The sequence below is a fragment of the Phyllostomus discolor genome, chromosome 5 (assembly GCF_004126475.2).
Source record: "Phyllostomus discolor isolate MPI-MPIP mPhyDis1 chromosome 5, mPhyDis1.pri.v3, whole genome shotgun sequence".
Taxonomy (NCBI): Eukaryota; Metazoa; Chordata; class Mammalia; order Chiroptera; family Phyllostomidae; genus Phyllostomus; species Phyllostomus discolor.
Window position 1 is genome coordinate 55,853,568 of NC_040907.2, and position 18,612 is coordinate 55,872,179.

An 18,612-nucleotide genomic window follows, 5' to 3' on the forward strand; every position below is an offset into this window, starting at 1 on the left:
CTTTATTAGAAGAAACAAACAAATAGAATTAAAACAATGAGTAACAACAAATTTCATTAAAGATTAAATATTTTAGTTATCAAAGATATTTAGACAATATGGTCCTAATATTTCTGCACAGCAGAAACATATTGATCATAGAGCTCAGAGTGCCATGTGCTCTTGTGAGTTTGTTTTTGGCATAAAAGAATATCTTAAGTCACCTTTAAACAAATGCGATAATAGATAAACTGGTAGCAACCTATTGTTGATTCTCAAAACTTTCACAAATTATCATGTGTGACTGACAACCCTTTGGAAGAATGCTTTATAGACTTTTCCTATAACAAACTGAATTCACTTTCTTTAAAGTTAGGAGTACTAGTAAACTTAGTTAAATTTTAATTAGAAATTGTGTTCCTCTTTATATTTGCACAGTAAAAATTAACATATGGTAAGTAAACTGATTATTTTATATCAAAAGTTACAACATAAAATAACATACATGGAACACTCCTCGATGGCAATAACAATCATTTAAAATGGAGCGATTCAGCACATGAGCCTGGGAGCACCTTTTCCCAGGGCAAAGTTTTCCTTCATAATTTCTCAAAGTGTCCCTTCCTCATCTGTGTAAAATACTGAGAAATGTAGTCTCGTACCTATTGTATTTTCAAAGATCTACTATAGAAAAGATTACATTTTTAAACTTCTCACTTTCAGTAAAAAAAGAAACCCAACCAGTGTTCTTTCAGCGTGTAACACACATTCAAGAATGTCCACTAGGTGCAAAGGAATTTGTTTATGCTGCAAACTGTACTCTATGTAGTGAGGATATCAAACACACTGAAATGACAAATGATTTCCAACCAGTGAGCTAAGAGGAAAACAAATGCAAGAAGACTTGTTTTAATCACTAACATTGCAGGTATTTTTTTTTTAAACAATGTTTGTAAACTTGCCTACAAAAGCTGGGTAATATTAAACAGCCAGTAAGGCACTTTGTCAGAGAGGATGAAGTAGTAAAGGCTGGATGATTGGCAATTTGTTTAATAGGAAACATTCTATACTTAGAGCAAAATCTGGAGCCGGGCGGTCTTTTACCAATTTACCGTCAAGCAGGAGTGGGAAAAACTTCAAAATTTTCTGCTTTGCTTTGTGTACCAATTTTCCCTGCAGAAGTTTTTTTTTAGTTTTAATTTTTAAAATATGTTAGGATCTATCAATTTAAATAATGTATCATTTTTCTATCTAATATTTAAAAGAATATTGACACATTCACTAGTATTTTTGAAACATCCAAGCCACTCTATTTAAAAATGAATCACAAAACAAAAGACCCTATTATAAAAATGTTCCATGTTATTAACAATTCCCTTGTGACTTCTGATGGCTTCACGTATTACAGTATAAGCTTTGGTATAAAACATGCAAATAAAGCCAACAAGGTTGTGACTAGTGTTCCAAACTCAAAGCACTTATGAAACGAGTGTGGCACAAACATAGCAGATGAGGAAAAGGTAACAAACACACAGCTGCAGGGTGATCAGAGTTTGCACTTCTACTGCTTCTTAGTTCGTGTGCCTTTCGCCTTCAAAGTCTTCAGCAGAGACTGATTCGTGTAATAGGGTCTTTCAGTAGAACCATCGTTTCTTTCTAAATCTTCCACTAGGAGGAAGAACGGCACAGAATAAATATCAAAGCAAAACTGTAAGAGAAGTAACACCGCCATCTGCTGCATCCTTGCTTTACAGCAGTTAAAATTTTTTTTTTTAAACAGCATAGTTTGGCATCTACATTATTGTAAACATAACTATAAGAAAACAATCAGCCCTTGTTATTATGTCAGTAAGATATTATCTCACTCTGTGTACCAGCTCAGGTTCTGCCAACAGTTCATGCTCTCAGCTGCATGACTGAGGTAATAATGTTTACCTTCTTTTGGACAGCAAACTCAATTACAAAAAACCTGAAAGATTCAATGGAAATCTCTAAATTCACCTTCCAATTCCTAAGAAGTACTATGTTTGCAGTTTGCTTTCTAAACAATCATATTTGTTCACAATTTCTTTTGCTTGGCCACACACAATTCAGATAGTATAGTTTTAAAAATACGATTTACAAATTTTAGTCTACTTCAAATCCTTAAACTGCAGATTTTAAGAAATATTGCTATTTTTCAGTTATTAGCTTTTCTTTGTAAAAAAGTGGCTTCTAAATTTTTTCCTCATAATCAATGCTTATTTTTACTTTAATACATTTCAATTATACAAAGAAGTTATTAATGGAGAGTATTTTTCTGACTAGAAATAAACCCATAAAAATATAGTTAAAACTTAAAGGGAAGAATTATTTTTTTCCTTTAAGTTGTAAAGAAATTATTTAGAAATATTGAACAAAATTGCATTTCTTTTCCTATGATTTTGTGCCCAAGGGTTATAGCCTTAAATATAGTCAAGTTTAGAATGTACCTCCATATACTTTTACTCTAGACAATTTTCTGGCCTAGTCAGTAGATATAATGTTAAACATATACTACATTGGCCCCATTTAGCACCATGAATCTAAAACATAGAAGAAGCTACTATTGTTAGAAGTCTCCAAATTAATCTCGTTTGTCTTTCTCAATTTTCTACCTCTTAAAACAGCCATAAATATAAGGAGAAAATAGACAAGTAGTTTTATACTTTAATTTATATTTTAGTCATGTGATTTTCCAACTTCTATATGTATCAGACTCAACTAGAAAACTTTATAATAATTCACAAGATGCCCCACACTCAGACACAATGTATCAGGATCTCTTAGGGTGAGGCACGAGCATCTATGTTTTTAACAAGTTCTCAGAGTGATTCTGATACATGCAAAAATTAAAAATTGTTCTGTTTCATCATTATGAACTTTTCAGCTACTCTATCATTTTTAACACTTAAGATAGAGGTAACATCTACTAGGAGGTTATAGATGTTATAATCCCTGTATTGTTGAATAATAAAATAATAGTAATAACCATATAGAAAGACATGTTGTCACTCTTCTCTGCATTATGTTTCTAGGAGCATGAAAATGAAGAAGGCCCATCATGGTCAAACTGTGAAGCCAGTCAACACTTTCGACAATCTCAGGAAAGTGAACCAAGAACAAGATGGTGACTGTTATAATGGCTAATATTTTGAATTACCTTCCCTATTCATTGGCTTCTTGCTTTAACTGCCATGGAGTCAACCTAAATCTAGGCTTTCACACTTTAGGATCATTAAATAAATTAGTATATTTATTTATTAGTAACACGATGCAATTCTGGCTCTCTTCTTGGACACATGGATGATATTCAGATCAAAACATTAGACCAGCATATTCTTTTTTGTCAATACATGAATAATCCTTATATACAAGCTTAGTGTGAAAGCCAAAAGGATACTATTTGATTCAATACTCCTTTTTGGGGTACATTTTTACATTGTTAGTTGTATCCTATGCACTCACACACAGGATGGGTAAGCAAAGTACACGAATGTCCAATTCACGCTCTGCTTTCCCATGCCCAAGACTCAGGCGTGGCTGCCAGAAACTGGCTTGGTGCTCTGGCCAGCAGGGTGGAATATGGCACTAATATTCCTCCTAAAACCTCAGGGATGCATTTTCTAACCCACAGAACACCCCCATGAGGTGTTTATGGAGGACTGAGAGTACGTTTCCTCAGGGTTAAATATGAAGTGTCGTATCTTTTCTCTTTCCTCTCTGAAAGTTGGGCTAAAATCAAATCTTTTGTAGAACACAGCCAATCTCTTTAATCTAGAAAAACAGGTATGCTCATGAGAAGACACAATCACACTTCCAAAATGCATCCATACCAATTTCCTATAATAGTGGGAATAGGAACATAGGATTCTGTCTCTATTTAGTTTGAGACAAAAGTCATGAGTTATGTGGTCATTTCAGTTCTGTTTAAAATATATTTATGGTGGCCAGAGGTTCATATTATTGACAATGACATTCCAGAATTCAGATTCAACTTCACTGTAAATATAATATCACTAAAGCAAAATGGGCTGTGAAGGTTCCACAGTAATTTACCTGGTAATGCTCTCTATGGACCCTGTAAAACATTAACATCTACATGTTTGTTATAAACTTGAATCACTTACTGAAATATACTTCCTAGGGAATCATTAATACAAGTTTAATCACAGTTGAGAGAGTTGTCCACGAGCTTGAACAGTACAAATATGACCATAGCACCATATTTACAAACTTAGTACCATATGCTGGTTAACTATAAATCAGTCTTTTTATGGCTAATCCATTATACATTTATAGCACTTTCAAAAATTGCCTGAATATCCTTTACAAATATACAAGTATAAAAAGAAAGGCTATCAAAGTGCTGCAATGAGCAACAGCACACCGAGTTATAAAAGTTTTCCAAACTCGTTCAGCTATAGACTTAAAAAATGCTGGATGTTTACAAGATGCCCTTCAGATGGGACCACAGTTAGGCTATGGAGTACCCTAGTTCACAGAGGCTGCTGTTAACAAATGCCTCAGATAGTACCAGGTTCTGGCTTTTTAGGAACAAGCACAGAAATTTCACACTAATCAAAAGCATCATTTTCAAATTACAAATGACCTAATTTACAAAACTTCCACTTAAAAGTGAGTGGCACTGTTTGGAGCTTTTCTACACTTTCTGCTTCTGGGGAACTAGTTGCTTCTTGTTCAGCATTCCATGAAGGGTAGGGGCTATGAAGTACGGTTTTTCTGTAGATCCATCATTTCTTTCCAGATCTTCACCTGTATATGCAGCAGCCAAAGCAGGCAAAAGCAGCGAGCAGCAGCAGAACAATTATGTGCATTTTTAAACATTGAAGAGTCGAACGGGGAGAAATCAGAGAAATCAGTGTTAGAAAGTCAAGTATAAGACAAATTAGTGCAGTTTAGTTGCTGATGCTGGACAAAGCAAGAACCTTCAACCTCTGCCAGGGGGCACTGCAACTTCCTAAATCCCACCCACTCCCAAAGAGGTTTATTTTGATAGTTTAAAGGTAAACGAAATTTTTCATGTGCTTTCAAAAGTGTTATCTTTAAGTTCTGTGACTGTTTATTTCAGAAATGTAAATTTCCACATCCTCTGACATAAAGCTGAATAAAAAGTGTATTATTTTTGTGATAAATGAAGAACAATAATTGAATTTCAGAGTTCAAAGCCACTTTTAATGGTATACCACACCTTAACAGTATACATGAGAAAACTGAGACCCAGAAGTGTAAGATGATTCTTCTAAAGTCAAAATGTCTTGGGCTGTCAGGATGAGGAGAGCACCCAAGTCATCTCTTGACACCTAGTTTGGTTCCATTTCTACTTAACTCTACAGCATCCTGTCTTGAATCCTTGCAGTCTGTCTCTGATTACATTCTAAAGCTAATATCAGTGTTTCCTAGGTTTCTAATGTACCTTCCAGCTTTGCCTAGGCTTATAATAAAATGATGGGGTGTTCACTGATGGGTGTTTGGCAGAAGTACCGGAATGATGCTGAGAGTTAAGTTTCCTGCAGATACATGCAATTCACAGCAGATAATATCTACTAATAAATATATAAATGCAATTTCATCCTAGGTTTTGGCTAGCACACTTAAAATATTTGTTACTTATAGCTTTTATTTATTATAATATAAAGGATAAAAATGTTACATAAAACCATATAATCATATTTTGTAAAATCAATAATTTTCCATCACAGTCTTTGGAAATGGTTCGATTATTTGTTTAGTAGAGTTTTATATTATTATATCTCACAGTGACTTTCCTCACATACAACATGAAAAGCTAAGGAGGAAAACATGATAGACACCTAACATTTTTGTTCTCTCTTCCTTAATCATACTTCCATACTGCACATCACATGTCATATAGTGATGTCACTATCCCTTTTGAGGTGTTGGTAGAAGACCTGGTATGGATCACACCACTAATCACCAAATATTATTTTTTCCTATCCTGGGACCAAAACTCTCAGTGCCCTATAGTGATAAAAAAAATGCCATTTTTCTATAAATAAAGTGTTTGCAAATGGTTTTCACTTTTAAAAACACCAGTATTTCCAGCAGTCAAGATATTAGATATAAAAAGATATATAAAAAATAAAAGGTACAATTCCACACGGTCATAATTTGGCTTAGAGTATCATTTAAGAAGAATGTTTTCCAAAGTAAGGTGTTGCCCACAGTAACAGCTGGGAAGGGTAAAGAAATACACTTCGGTTTGCCTTATTTTTTGTGCCTGAAGGGAAGAGAGGAGAGTCCCTGAAAGGAAACTATTCATGTTCAACACACAATGTATTGAATAAAGCTGAAATTACCTTAAATTACCTGGCTTCCAAGTTGGCAATTACTAATATAGAAGGGTGCAAAACACTTACTGCTCAAATTTAAAATCCTCTGTAAAATTTAAAATGCACAAAATTTGCCAAAGCTTCCAAAGACTGGGAACTAGTAGGTTCTGAACATGTCCTGAGATACATTTTGGGGAAATTTTTAAGTTTATGAGAATGGGGACTATCCCAGTGGAGTCTCCCTGAATTGTTCCCATGATTAGCGTCTGAGGTGAGAGAAGTGTGGAACATTTGCGAGTTCTCTCCTGTGTCTTAGGCACCACCTTATTCCCAAGCTTCTGATTCCAGCTCAGGTATGAGATGTGTTCAGTGGTATTTTAGTAGATGGCTTTTCCTAACAAACCACTGAGGCACTAAGAAAAGATTAAACATTCCATTCCAGTTCCACTTATAGCCAGAGGAAGATCTAAGAAGTACACAAAGTTCTCCTGACTTCTTTATCCAGTTATTGGAAATTAATTTTTCAAATGTTCAAAAAGAAAAAACGAAAATAAGGTCAAACCAATTTTCTAGGAGGTTTGCCTTGAATATTTCTCCCTACAGTTATTATCTTCTCGTCTGGCCCCAGCACAAAGTTGATACTGTGGGTTATACTAAAAAAAACAAACTTAGCTGTATATGAATGGAGGGGATCACTCAGTAATGCCCTATTATAAACTGTTTCCTTTATTTCTCTTAAGAGCAATGTGCCAGAGAAATAATCGCTCAGAGGGTATAGCTGTAGGGCTAACAAGTTCCATTCTTCCACCTGCTGACCTTACTTTCTCTAGGTTGAAGGTGAGAGCCAGATCAAACTCTTGAGGGCAGTATGTTCTCCAGGACTTTTAAGATGAAGTGCTAACAGAAAACATTCATTTTGTGTATGCAAGTTATACGTGTCACACAGATGCACAGTGAATACATCAGTGTGAAAGCTCTAAGGCAGTACGTACTCTTACTCTAAGCATTGGGATTGATCTAGCCACTAGCCATTTCCTAGACATGCTCTTCTATGAATCCTTTCCATTTGCCCCATTTGTCAATGTGTTACCTAATGTGAATCCATCCCTGTGTGTCTTTGAAACCAGTGCCAGCTTGGCTTTATCAGAATCTATAAAGGCTTCTTCAAAGAGTTTCCAAAGCCCAGTTATGTCCTCAGTTCTGCTAATAAAGTACTATAGAAGCCAATCATTATGAATTTAAAAACATAGGGAAATAAAAAAATCATTTCATGCTAATTCCATGCCATGAAACGTGAGGTTCATTTCAATAGCTGACTCTCCTGTGCTTCGCAAACTCCATTCTCTCAGCCATTAAGTTTTAAAGAGCGCCTACTAAACAAATTTGCCTCTTTACAAATAAACACTGTTTTGTGATTTCAGCCAGGTCATAGCAAATTTACAAGCCAGCTATGGACATGGGTCTTAACCTCATCTTTTGGCTATACACTGATGGGGGCAAACATATTCCAAAAACTTACAGAAGCAGATGAAAATTGTATCGATACACATTGCATAGACGCTGAAGAACCCATGTGCAACTAGGTAAGACCCAATAACGACGGTCTGTAAAGGAGTAAGGAGGAGAGTGAAGGCGTCATTAAGTTGTCTAAGAGAACTATAGTTCAGCTTTACATGAAAGTCAAGATGAGAAAGCTTGGAAGTACCCCGTGTTGAAAAAGGTTTCAATATAGAGAAAAAACATTTTCAATATAATGTTTTTCAGTGTTCTGTAGTGGAATTTAAACAAAATGTACTAGATAACTGGCCAATTTTCTTACCACTATTCACAATCCCTACCAAATATATGCCATATTTAGGATTTCGCACATGGAGGCAGTAACACAGGAGTTAAGGGCACATACTGCCAAGGTCTGAATCACAGCCCAGGCTTTCATTCAACAAGTGACTTAACCTGTCTGCACCTCCTCTACAACACTGCTGGCAGGAGAGGGGAGAATGTGAATCATAATAACAGTATTTGTGACACATGGATTGAGTGAGTTAATGTATGGTAATAGATACCACAGGACTTCATCCAGGTCCTCCTCCACTTCTGGGGGATGCAGGGTGCTTCTGTCAGTACAGGTTGCCCTCCTGGCAGGGAACTGCCTCAGCCAAGCTTACACCCCCCATCCGGAGGGCAACCTGGCCAATGGCTGCTTCATATGGCATACAAAGGCTCAGCCCCCTAGTCAGAACTCCCTATAATTTATGTCTGAGGCTTCAACTTTAACTGCAACATGGGTCAGCTTCTTCCTTTGCCAGGACCTGCCCCCTTCACTTCTTTAAAAGAGTATCTCGGGAGAAGACTTCCTAATAAACCCTTCACACTCAACCCTCTGTCTTGGAGATTTTTTCTAAGGAACCCAACCTTTAAAATAGAATGAGGCTTGACACCAAGACCAATATATATTAGCTATCATTATTTCTCATTTCTTTTTTTAAATTTTGTCATCTCTGATAAATCAGAGTCGATGTTATATAGCTACTTTGGAGTAAATTGTGTCCCCTCAAGATTTGTATGTTGAAATCTAATCCCCAGTGTGATCGTATTTGGAGATGGGGCCTTTGAGACGTAATTAGGTTGTAAGGGTAGAGCCTTTATGACTGAGATTAGTGCCTTCACAAGAGGAGGCAGGAGAGATAATATCTCTCTTCACCTTGTTAGGATACAGCAAAGAGGTGTCCCTTTGCAAACAAGGAAGAGAGTCATCACCAAGGACCAAGTCTGGGGGCACCTTGATCTTGGACTTCTCAGTCTTCAGTATATGAAAAATAAATTCCTGTTGTTTAAGCCACCCAATCTGTGGTATGTTGTTATAGCAGCCTGGACTAAGACACCAGCTCTTACCAGCAAAGGTATCCAGTAGTAATTTAAAGATGTTGGTCCTTGTATAATGATTGAAATTCTCTGTGTGAAGAGTAAAAAGGCCAGGACACCTACAATGAAAAGGCAGGACATATGTTATACATTAGTAAAGAATTATAGCTTTTTTGTTGTAAAGGAGTTTTCCTAAGCACCTTGTAAATTTTTATTATTATTACTTACCTATACAACCAGCAACGAGAAGTTTCCCCAGGACTAGTACAAAATCTGTAACTTTATCCATAACGACAACTCTAAGAATCAGAAAAAACAAAGCATGATTTTGTGTTTAAATTACATGTTACTTGAAATTTATGAGAACAAATAATTTATCACTTCATTTTGATGCATTTCGCCGCAGCTTTATTTGGCATTTGTTAAATATAAGAACTGAAGTTCTGGGATGAATTTCTGACATTTTCGATGAAGTGAACAGAAGGTGGCATTGTAGAGCTGTCAGGTACGATTAGTGGTGTCAGCCTCTCTCTCCAGTTTGTGGCCTATGGATGCCCTAGACCCTAAGGGTGCTGCATTTGTTCCCTGACTTTACTTACTGAGGCCCTGTCGATTTGGGGAGGGGGAAATGGTCATAGACATGATGATAATGTTCATGTGAGGAACTTCTTGAGCAGAGTGGATAACACAAATAAATAAATGCCAGTGGATATAAAGATATCAGTGGATGATAGAAGCAACAATTCTAAGATGTAAAAAAAAATATTGATATCACAAAGAAGGTTGAAATCTATCAACTTAAAAGACAATATTCATGTCCAAAATAACTACCAACACTTCAAAAACAACACATGAAGCATGTGATGCTCAGGGTTCACCAAATCTTCTGTTGTGAGGTACTTACTTTAAAATATTTCTTAGCAGCAGATCGAAAGCATCTCTTGCTGACCTGCAGAAGTTTTTGCCATATATTGCAATCTGGGGAAGACAGTTATTATTCCAGAGTCAGTAACATACTCTCACAAGACCAAGAGACAGTCCTATGACAGGAAGATGAATTCATTCTCTGTCACCTATACAGATACTCTCATTCCTCTTATTCCTCTTTCTAACATTTGGGTTTGTGCGAGGCCTGGGGACTCGGTGTCCTCAACTCTGCACCACTCTCAGAGTTGTTGGCAATAAGGTCTGCTTCAGATGCAGTATTTCCTTACACTCCGAGGGGATTAGAGAACTTCAAACATTAGGTTTTTTTTCTCTCAAAACTCAGGACATGGTTTCTGTCTTTGAAGTCTGTGACTAGGGTTTGTTGCTGAATGGGTTAAATGTTAGAGTTCATATTAAAAATTACTCTTAGGAAATCCAATGCCTTTCAATACACTTGATTTACTGCTTAAAAGACTCAGTACGGTATTCCTGATGGAAGCCAATTAATGACTACTTGAATCTCCATCACTGTTTGAATCATTGCTGCAGACCCTGTGTCACTGTAAGAATAAGCAAGTGTAGTTGCTAAGTTTTAGAAGATTTACAGTTTTGGTTCCCCTATGTTTAAAAATTTCTTTAGAAGCCTCTGTATTCCCACAGAAAAAAGAAACAAATTTCATTAGGCACTTCCTTTAAAATATATAAATCTCAGAAAGATATTTTCATCTTGAGTAAAACAGACAAGGTAAGCTGTCCTTCCAATAAACTATGTCAAAGACACACAAAACCATGTTCAATCTAGCATATTTAAAAACTTTTAAGGTAAGCTCTTGCTGGTATGGCTCAGTGGATTGAGTGCCGGACTGCGAACCACAAGGCCACTGGTTCGATTCCCAGTCAGGGCACATGTCTGGGTTGCAGGCCAGGTCCCCAGAAGGGGCCCGCAAGAGGTGACCACATATTGATGTTTCTCTCCCTCTCTTTTTCCCTCCCTTCCCCTCTCTCTATAAATAAATAAATAAAATCTTAAAAAAAATAAAATAAAAACTTCTAAAGTAAATAAATATTTTCCTCTCCAAAGAGATATTGAAGGTAAACTGAAGTACAGTTAATATGCTATCTCAGTTAGGAAAGCAGAGCAATGAATTATGCAGTGGATTCACAAATCCTTACATCCACATGGTCAGAGACTCAAATGCATGATGTGGAAGTGCTTTAGAGATGGAAATATAGATATGGGGCTTGAGTTTGCAAAGTTTAATAAATAAAAAATAATCTACTTACCATAACATAGGCATTTCTGTTCAAAAACCTGACCAATTTTTCCAAACACCACAAACAGCATTTCAGGCACTGTTGCAGAAATTTAGAAATGTTGTTCTGGTTATCTATGAGAAGATATTTAAATCTATTAATGGTTTGCAACTAAACTCTATGAATCAAAACATAAATTTAAAAATTTTAAATGGCTTTTAAGTTTAAAAATTGAATTAAAATATACACAGAATTTACCATTTTAACTATTTTAAGTGTACAACCCAATAGCACTAAGTACATTCCCAATGCTGTGCAGTCATTACCATCCATTTCCAGGACTTTTTACCATATCAAATAGAAACTCTGTACCCACTGAAAAAGTAACTCCTCAATCTCCCCTTCTCCCAGCCCCTGGTTAACTCTCTTATACTTTCTGTCTGTATAAATTTGCTTCTTCCGGGCATCACATCTCAGTGAAATTATACAGTATTTGTCCTTTTGTGTCTTGCTTATTGCACTTAACATAAAGACTTTAAGGTTCATCATTTCCTTCCTTTTTAGAGCTGAATAATATTCCATTATATGTATATGTCACAGTGTGTTTATCCTTTATTTGTTAATTAAATTGGGTTGTTTCTACCCTTTGGCCATTATGAATAATGCTGCTATGAACATTGGTGTTCACATAACTGTTTGAGTCCCTGCTTTCAATTCTTTTGAGTATATCTAGAAGACTAATTGTTGAGCATATGACAATCCTATTTTACTTTTTGAGAAATTGCCATACTGTTTTCCATGGTGGTTACACCATTTTACATTTCCACCAGCAATATACAAGATTCCAATTTATCCTCTCCCTACAAACACTTGTTATATTCCATTTTTTATGGTAGCCATTCTAATGGATGTGAAGAGGTACCTCATTACGGTTTTGATTTGCATTTTCAGAAAGACTAGTATTGAGCATCGCTTCATGTGCTTATTTACCATCTGTATATCTTGTTTGGAGCCATGTACATGCAAATCCTTTGTGGGAGACCAAGATGATGACACAGGAGGCCCCTGAACTTTTCTCCTTCCACAAATATACTGAATATATAACTACAACTGGAGTAATCTCCTTTGAGAGAAATCCAAAAACTAACTCAGTGAGGCACATGATACACATCAGGCAACCAAGAAAATACCCACACTGAAATAGGAGGAAATGCTGGGGCGTACCACCCCATAACCCCACTCCCTGCACAACACCATACACTTGGGATAATATATCCAATTCTTACCTTCTTCCCCCTGAAGAATGAAGGTTTTGGACAGCACTCACTCCAACTTTTAAGACTCCCACCCAAGGGACAAGTCCTCAAAACATTTAACTCTGAAAGCCATGAAAGCCATCAGAGTTCCCATTCACAAGTCCCACAGGGCTTTAGAAAACAAGGAAGCGGTTATTTACCAGGCACATGTGCTAGCACTCACTATGGCTGTCCTCCCAGGGCTTAGCACATCGAGTGTTTCTAGGGGAGGGGTCTGACTGCAGACTTTATAACCTGCTGTCTGAGAGTCTAATTTGTATGCATCTAGAAGCTAACTATGGTGCTTCAGGGACCCTGGGGAAGCTGGTGAGCACTTCTACAACCTTCTGTCTCTAGCTCCCTGCATTTATAACACTAGGTCACCAACATCTCTTCGGAAGGAGCTTGTACACATGCCTGGTGCCACAGCACTTGAGGCTCCTGCTTGAGGGATGATCCCCATTTCTTCTGGCCCTGATAGCCAACACGTCTTGCATTGAGGTCTCCTCGAGACTACAGCAAACAAAGAAGCAGTTTTTAAATGGTGCAGGGGCACACTACCCACTCCCGCCACAAACAGCTATCCACCCTGTCTCTGTGCAGAGGGAGCAGGCAAAAATGCTCACCTCCCAGTTTCTCTGTGAAAAGAGCTAAACTACATATTTTCCTAGCTACTGTCTGAGTGCCTGGCATCTAATTAGCCTGCATCTAGGTTTTGCCTGTGATGCTCCCCTTTGAGACACTGACAGGTCTTGGCACACCTTCAATTATTGGGAGCCACCAAGAGTAACAAAGGTGGCTAGGATAATTACAAAGTTTTGAGAAAACCAGAAGCTTGGATTGGGCTGATTGATGACATTCATCTCCTGTAAGACCAATCTGACATACTAGGAGAGGTGGCTTTTTTATTTAATGCATATTAACCCATACAGAGAGTCAAGAAAAAAATAAAGAAACAAGGAAATATGTTTCAAAGAAAAAATAACAGGATAAATCTCAGAAATTGATCTTAATGAAACAGAGATAATGGTCATAAAAGTGCTTACCAAGGTCAGAGGAGCAATGCATGAACAAAATGAGAGTTTCACCAGAGATAGAAAACACACAAAAAATCAAAAGAATTCATAGAGCTGAAGAGTATAATAATAGAACTGAAAAAAAATCCGTACAGGGGTTCAGTATCAGACTAGATTAAGGAAAAAAAATCAACAAATGCAAAGATAAGGCTGTGGGATTCATCCAGTCAGAGGAGCAAAAAGAAACAAAAGATTGAAAACAGTTAAGTTAGCTTTGATACCTAGTGGGATACCATCAGGCAGGCCAATATATATGTACTAGAGATCTCAAAAGGAGGAGAAAGAGGCAGAAAGCTTATTCAAAGAAATAATGTCTGAGAACTTGCCCAACCTAGGGACATAGACACCCATATTCGGAAAGCCTAAAGAATACCAGAAAAAATGAATCTAAAGAGACTCACACTGAGAAACACAAAATTAAATGTTCAAAAGTTAAGAGGAAATTAAAAACAACAGAACAAAGGCAACTTGTTAGTTGTAAGGGAACACCCATAAGAACATAAGTGGATTATTCTGCAGGAATTTTAAGGCAAGAATGAAGGAGAATATATATTTAAAGTGTTGAAAGAAAAAAAAAACTTCCAACCAAGAAAATATATGGCATTGTTTGTCCTTCAGAATTGAAAGAGATAGAGTATTTCAGATAAACAAAAAGTGAGAGGTCATCCCTACTAGACCAGCCTAACAAGAATTGTCAAAGGGAATTCTTTAAGATGAAACAAAATGATGCTAATTAGTAACATGGAAATATATGAAAGCTTAAAACTCACTGGTAAAAGAAAATATATAGTTAAACTCAGAATACTCTAATATTGTACTGGTAATTGGTAAGTTACTTACAACTCTAGCATGAAGGTTGAAGGAAAAACTATTAAAAATAACTCTGATGACAATAACTTGTTGATATACAATATAAACATATGCATATTGTGACATACATAGCCTGAATATGGGGGTGAGTATAAAAATGTAGAGCTTTTCATGTGTTTGAAGTTGTTATTAGCTTAAAATAGATTGTTACAACTATAATGTGTTTTACATAAGCCTCATGATAACTACAAACACAAAAACCAATAGTAGATACAGAAACATAAAAAGAAAGGAATCAAAGCATACCACTACAGAAAAGTAATCAAATTACAAGAGAGGAAGACAAAAGCACACATCTACACAACAGCCAAAAAACAATTAGCAAAATGGTAATAGTAAGTTCATAGGTATCAAGAATTACACTTTATGTAAATGGACTAAATTCTCCAATCAAAAATACAGAGTGGCTGAATGAATAAAAAAAAAAAAGACTTAAGTATCTGCTACCTACAAGAGTTTCATTTCACCTTTAAAGACACACACAGACTGAAAGTGAAGTATTGGAGAAAGATTTTTCATGCAAATGGAAACAAAAGAAAAGCAGGTAGCCCTAGCCAGGTAGCTCAGTTGGTTACAGCATCTTCCTGACACACCAAGGTTGTGGGTTTGATCCCAGGTCAGAGCACATACAAGAAGCAGCCAAGGGATACCTAAATATATAGAACAACAAATTTATATTTCTCTCTCTCTTTAAAAAATGAATAACAATAAGTAAAGCTGGAATATTTATAATTATATCAGACAAAATAGTCTTTAGGTCAAAAACTGTAATAAGAGACAAATGTCATTATACAATAATAAAGGGTCTATTCATTAGGAGGATATAAAATTGTAAATATTTATGCAGCCAGCATTGGTGAACATAAATCTATAAAGCAAATATAAACTGTTATGAAGGGAGAAATGTAGCAACATAATCATAGCACGGCATTTTAATACTCCACTTCCAAGAATGGATAGATCGTCCAGACTGATAATCAAAAGGGAAGCACTGGTCTTAAATTACACAATAGACCAGAAGAACTTAACAGATATTTACATTACATTCTATCCTACCACAGCTGAATACATTCTTCTCAAGTACACATGGAATATTCTCCAGGAGAGTGTTAATAAATGCAAAAAGATTAAAATCATATTAAGCATTTTTTCTGACCAGTGGTATGAAACAAGAAGAAAATTGGAAAAATCACAAATATGTGGAAATTAAACAACATGCTATAGAACAATTAGTCAAAGAAAAAAATCAAAAGGGAAATCAAAGAGTATAGTAAGAAAATAAAAATGGAAACACAACATATCCAAAATATGGAAAGCAGCAAAGCGGTTTTAAGAGGCATTTGACTGTTTATAGCAATAATTACCTATGTTAAAAGAATCTCAAACAATCTAACTATACACTTCTAGAAACTAGAAAAAGAACAAATTGAGAACAAAGTAGAAGAAAGGAAATAGTGAAGATCAGAGATTTTTTAAAAGATAAATGAAATTTATAAACCCTTAGCTAGAGTAATGAAAAAAAGAAAAAACAAATACAGAAATGAAAGAGGAGATATTACAACTACTACCACAGACATACAATCATGCGACTACTATGAATAATTTTATACCAACAAAATAGGTAACTTAGAAGACACAGATAAATTTCTATAGACATGCAATCTACCAAGATGGAATCATAATGAAATAGAATTTCATCTGAATTACTAGTCAAAAACCTCCCAACAAAGAAAAGATATGGATGGCTTCACTCACGAATTTTATCAAACTTTTAAAGAAGAATTAATATCAACCCTTCTCAAACTCTTCCAAAAAATATAAGTACAGTGAGGTCAGCATTACACTGATACCAAAGTCAGACAAAGGCACAACAAGAAAGAAAATAATAGGCCAGTATTCCTGATGAATATAAATGCAAAATGCCTCAACAAAATATTAGCAAACTGACTGGTTATAGTAAGCCTCAACATAATCAAGGTCATATATGACAAACTCCCAGCTAACATTATATTCAATGGTGAAAAACTGAATGCTTTCCCTTTGCGGTAGGAATAACCCACTCTCTTCCCTTGTATTCAGCATAATACTGAAAGACTTAGCCAGAACAATTAGGCAAGTAAAAAAGAAGGCATTCAAATCAGAGAGGAAACAGTAAATTTGTCTTTGTTTGCAGATCACATGACATTATATATATTAAAAAACCTACTGTCTTCAAGAAAGAAGGACAAACAAATTCAGTAAAGTTTCATAAAACAAAATCAATACACAAAGATCAGTTGCATTTCTATATGTTAACAACTAACTATTGGAGGGAGAAATTAATAAAACAATTCCATTGACAATTCCATCAAAAACAATATTGAGAATTAAATTTAAATGATGAGGTGGAAGACCTATGCATTGGAAACTGTAAGCCATTAATGAAAAAAATGAAGAAGACATAAATAAATATAAAAAAATTAAGTGTTCATGGAATAGAATAACTAACATTGTTAAAATATTCATAGTACACAAAACAATTCACAAATTCAATGCAACCCCTATCAAAATAGTATGTTTCAAAGAAATTTTTAAAAATTCTAAAATTTGAATGAAAACACAGAGTACAAATAGCCAAAGCAATTGAGAAATAAAAAAGCTGAAGTCATTGTACTTATTAATTTCAAGCTATATTCCAAAGTTATTGTAATCAAAACAGTGTGGTAGTGATGTAAAAATTGACCCATACATGAATGAAACAGTAGAGATAGCAGAAATGCACTCATGAACATACAAAGTCTGTCTGGAAAAAGTCCAACCATTGTTAATATAATGAGAACAGTTCACACATCGATGTAACCTGGCAACCCAGGAGAGTGGACCGGTATGTGCCTGCATGACCAAGGATAACTTCACTGTACTAGTCAGCAGGGACAGTAGATGCAGTTGAGTAAGCATGTATACTGTGTGGCCGTTGCATTCCTAATGACTGAGTGAGTAGAGCAACAGATCTGCATCAAATTTTGTGTTAAGCTTGAACATTCCTCTATGGAAACTATTCTGATGATTCAGAAGGCTGCAGCTATGGGCAACTGTGATTGGCAGCTTCATAATGACAATGTGCCTGCTCATGCATCATGTCTCATGCAGAGTTTTTGGTGAAACCCAGGTGACTCAGCCCCCCGACAACCCAGATTTGGCAATTTATGCCTTCTGGCTTTTTCCCAAACTAAAATCACCTTTCAAAGAAAAGAGATTTCAGACCATTGATGACATTCAGGAAAATATTATGGGCAGCTGATAGTGACTGGGGGAACTGTGTGAAGTCCCAAGGTGTCTACTTTGAAGGGGATCAAGGTGTCATTGTCCTGTGTATGATGTTTCTCGTATCTTGTATCTTCTTCAATAAATATCTCTATTTTTCATATTACATGGCTGATTAACTTCTAGACAGACCCTGTATGGTCAATTAATTTTTGACAAAGGAGCCACACATACAATGTGGAAAAGATGGTATCTTCAATAAATAAAACTAGGAAGAGTGGATATCTATACACAAAGGAATAAAATTAGACCCTTATCTTACACCATGTACAATAATCAACTCAAAATGGATTAAAGACTTGAAATTAATCCTAAAACCATAAAACTAGAAGAAGAAAAAAAGGAGTGACCTTATTGACATTGGTATCAGCAATGATTTTTTCATTTTTATTTTATTTTTATTTTTAAGTATTTTTATTGATTATACTATTACAGTATTTCCAATTTTCCCCCTTTTATCCCCCCTCTACCCTGTTCCCCCAACCCCCCAGCATTCCTCCCCTTAGTTCATGTCCATGGGTTGTACATATAAGTTCTTTGAGTCCTGTTTCCTATACCATTTTTTTATCTCTTCCTATCTATTTTATGCCTACTAATTATGCTTCTTCTTCCCTGTACCCCCCCCCCCGAAACCCCTCCCCCTTCCCACTGAAATCCCTTCGTGTGATGTCCATTTCTCTGATTCTGTTCCTGTTCTGGTTGTTTGCTTAGTTT

General features: G+C 35.8%; 1 protein-coding gene across 1 annotated transcript in view; it reads right to left on the bottom strand.

Moving 5' to 3' along the window:
• Positions 1–711: 711 nt before the first annotated feature.
• SLC44A5 (solute carrier family 44 member 5) overlaps positions 712–18,612 on the bottom strand; it is a 344,959-nt gene continuing 327,058 nt past the window's right edge. The window contains 6 exon segments of the mRNA XM_036026299.1: positions 712–1,647; positions 7,831–7,915; positions 9,204–9,292; positions 9,402–9,472; positions 10,078–10,151; positions 11,385–11,488. Of these exon segments, the coding sequence (XP_035882192.1) occupies positions 1,541–1,647; positions 7,831–7,915; positions 9,204–9,292; positions 9,402–9,472; positions 10,078–10,151; positions 11,385–11,488 (530 nt within the window). The 3' untranslated portion in view covers positions 712–1,540.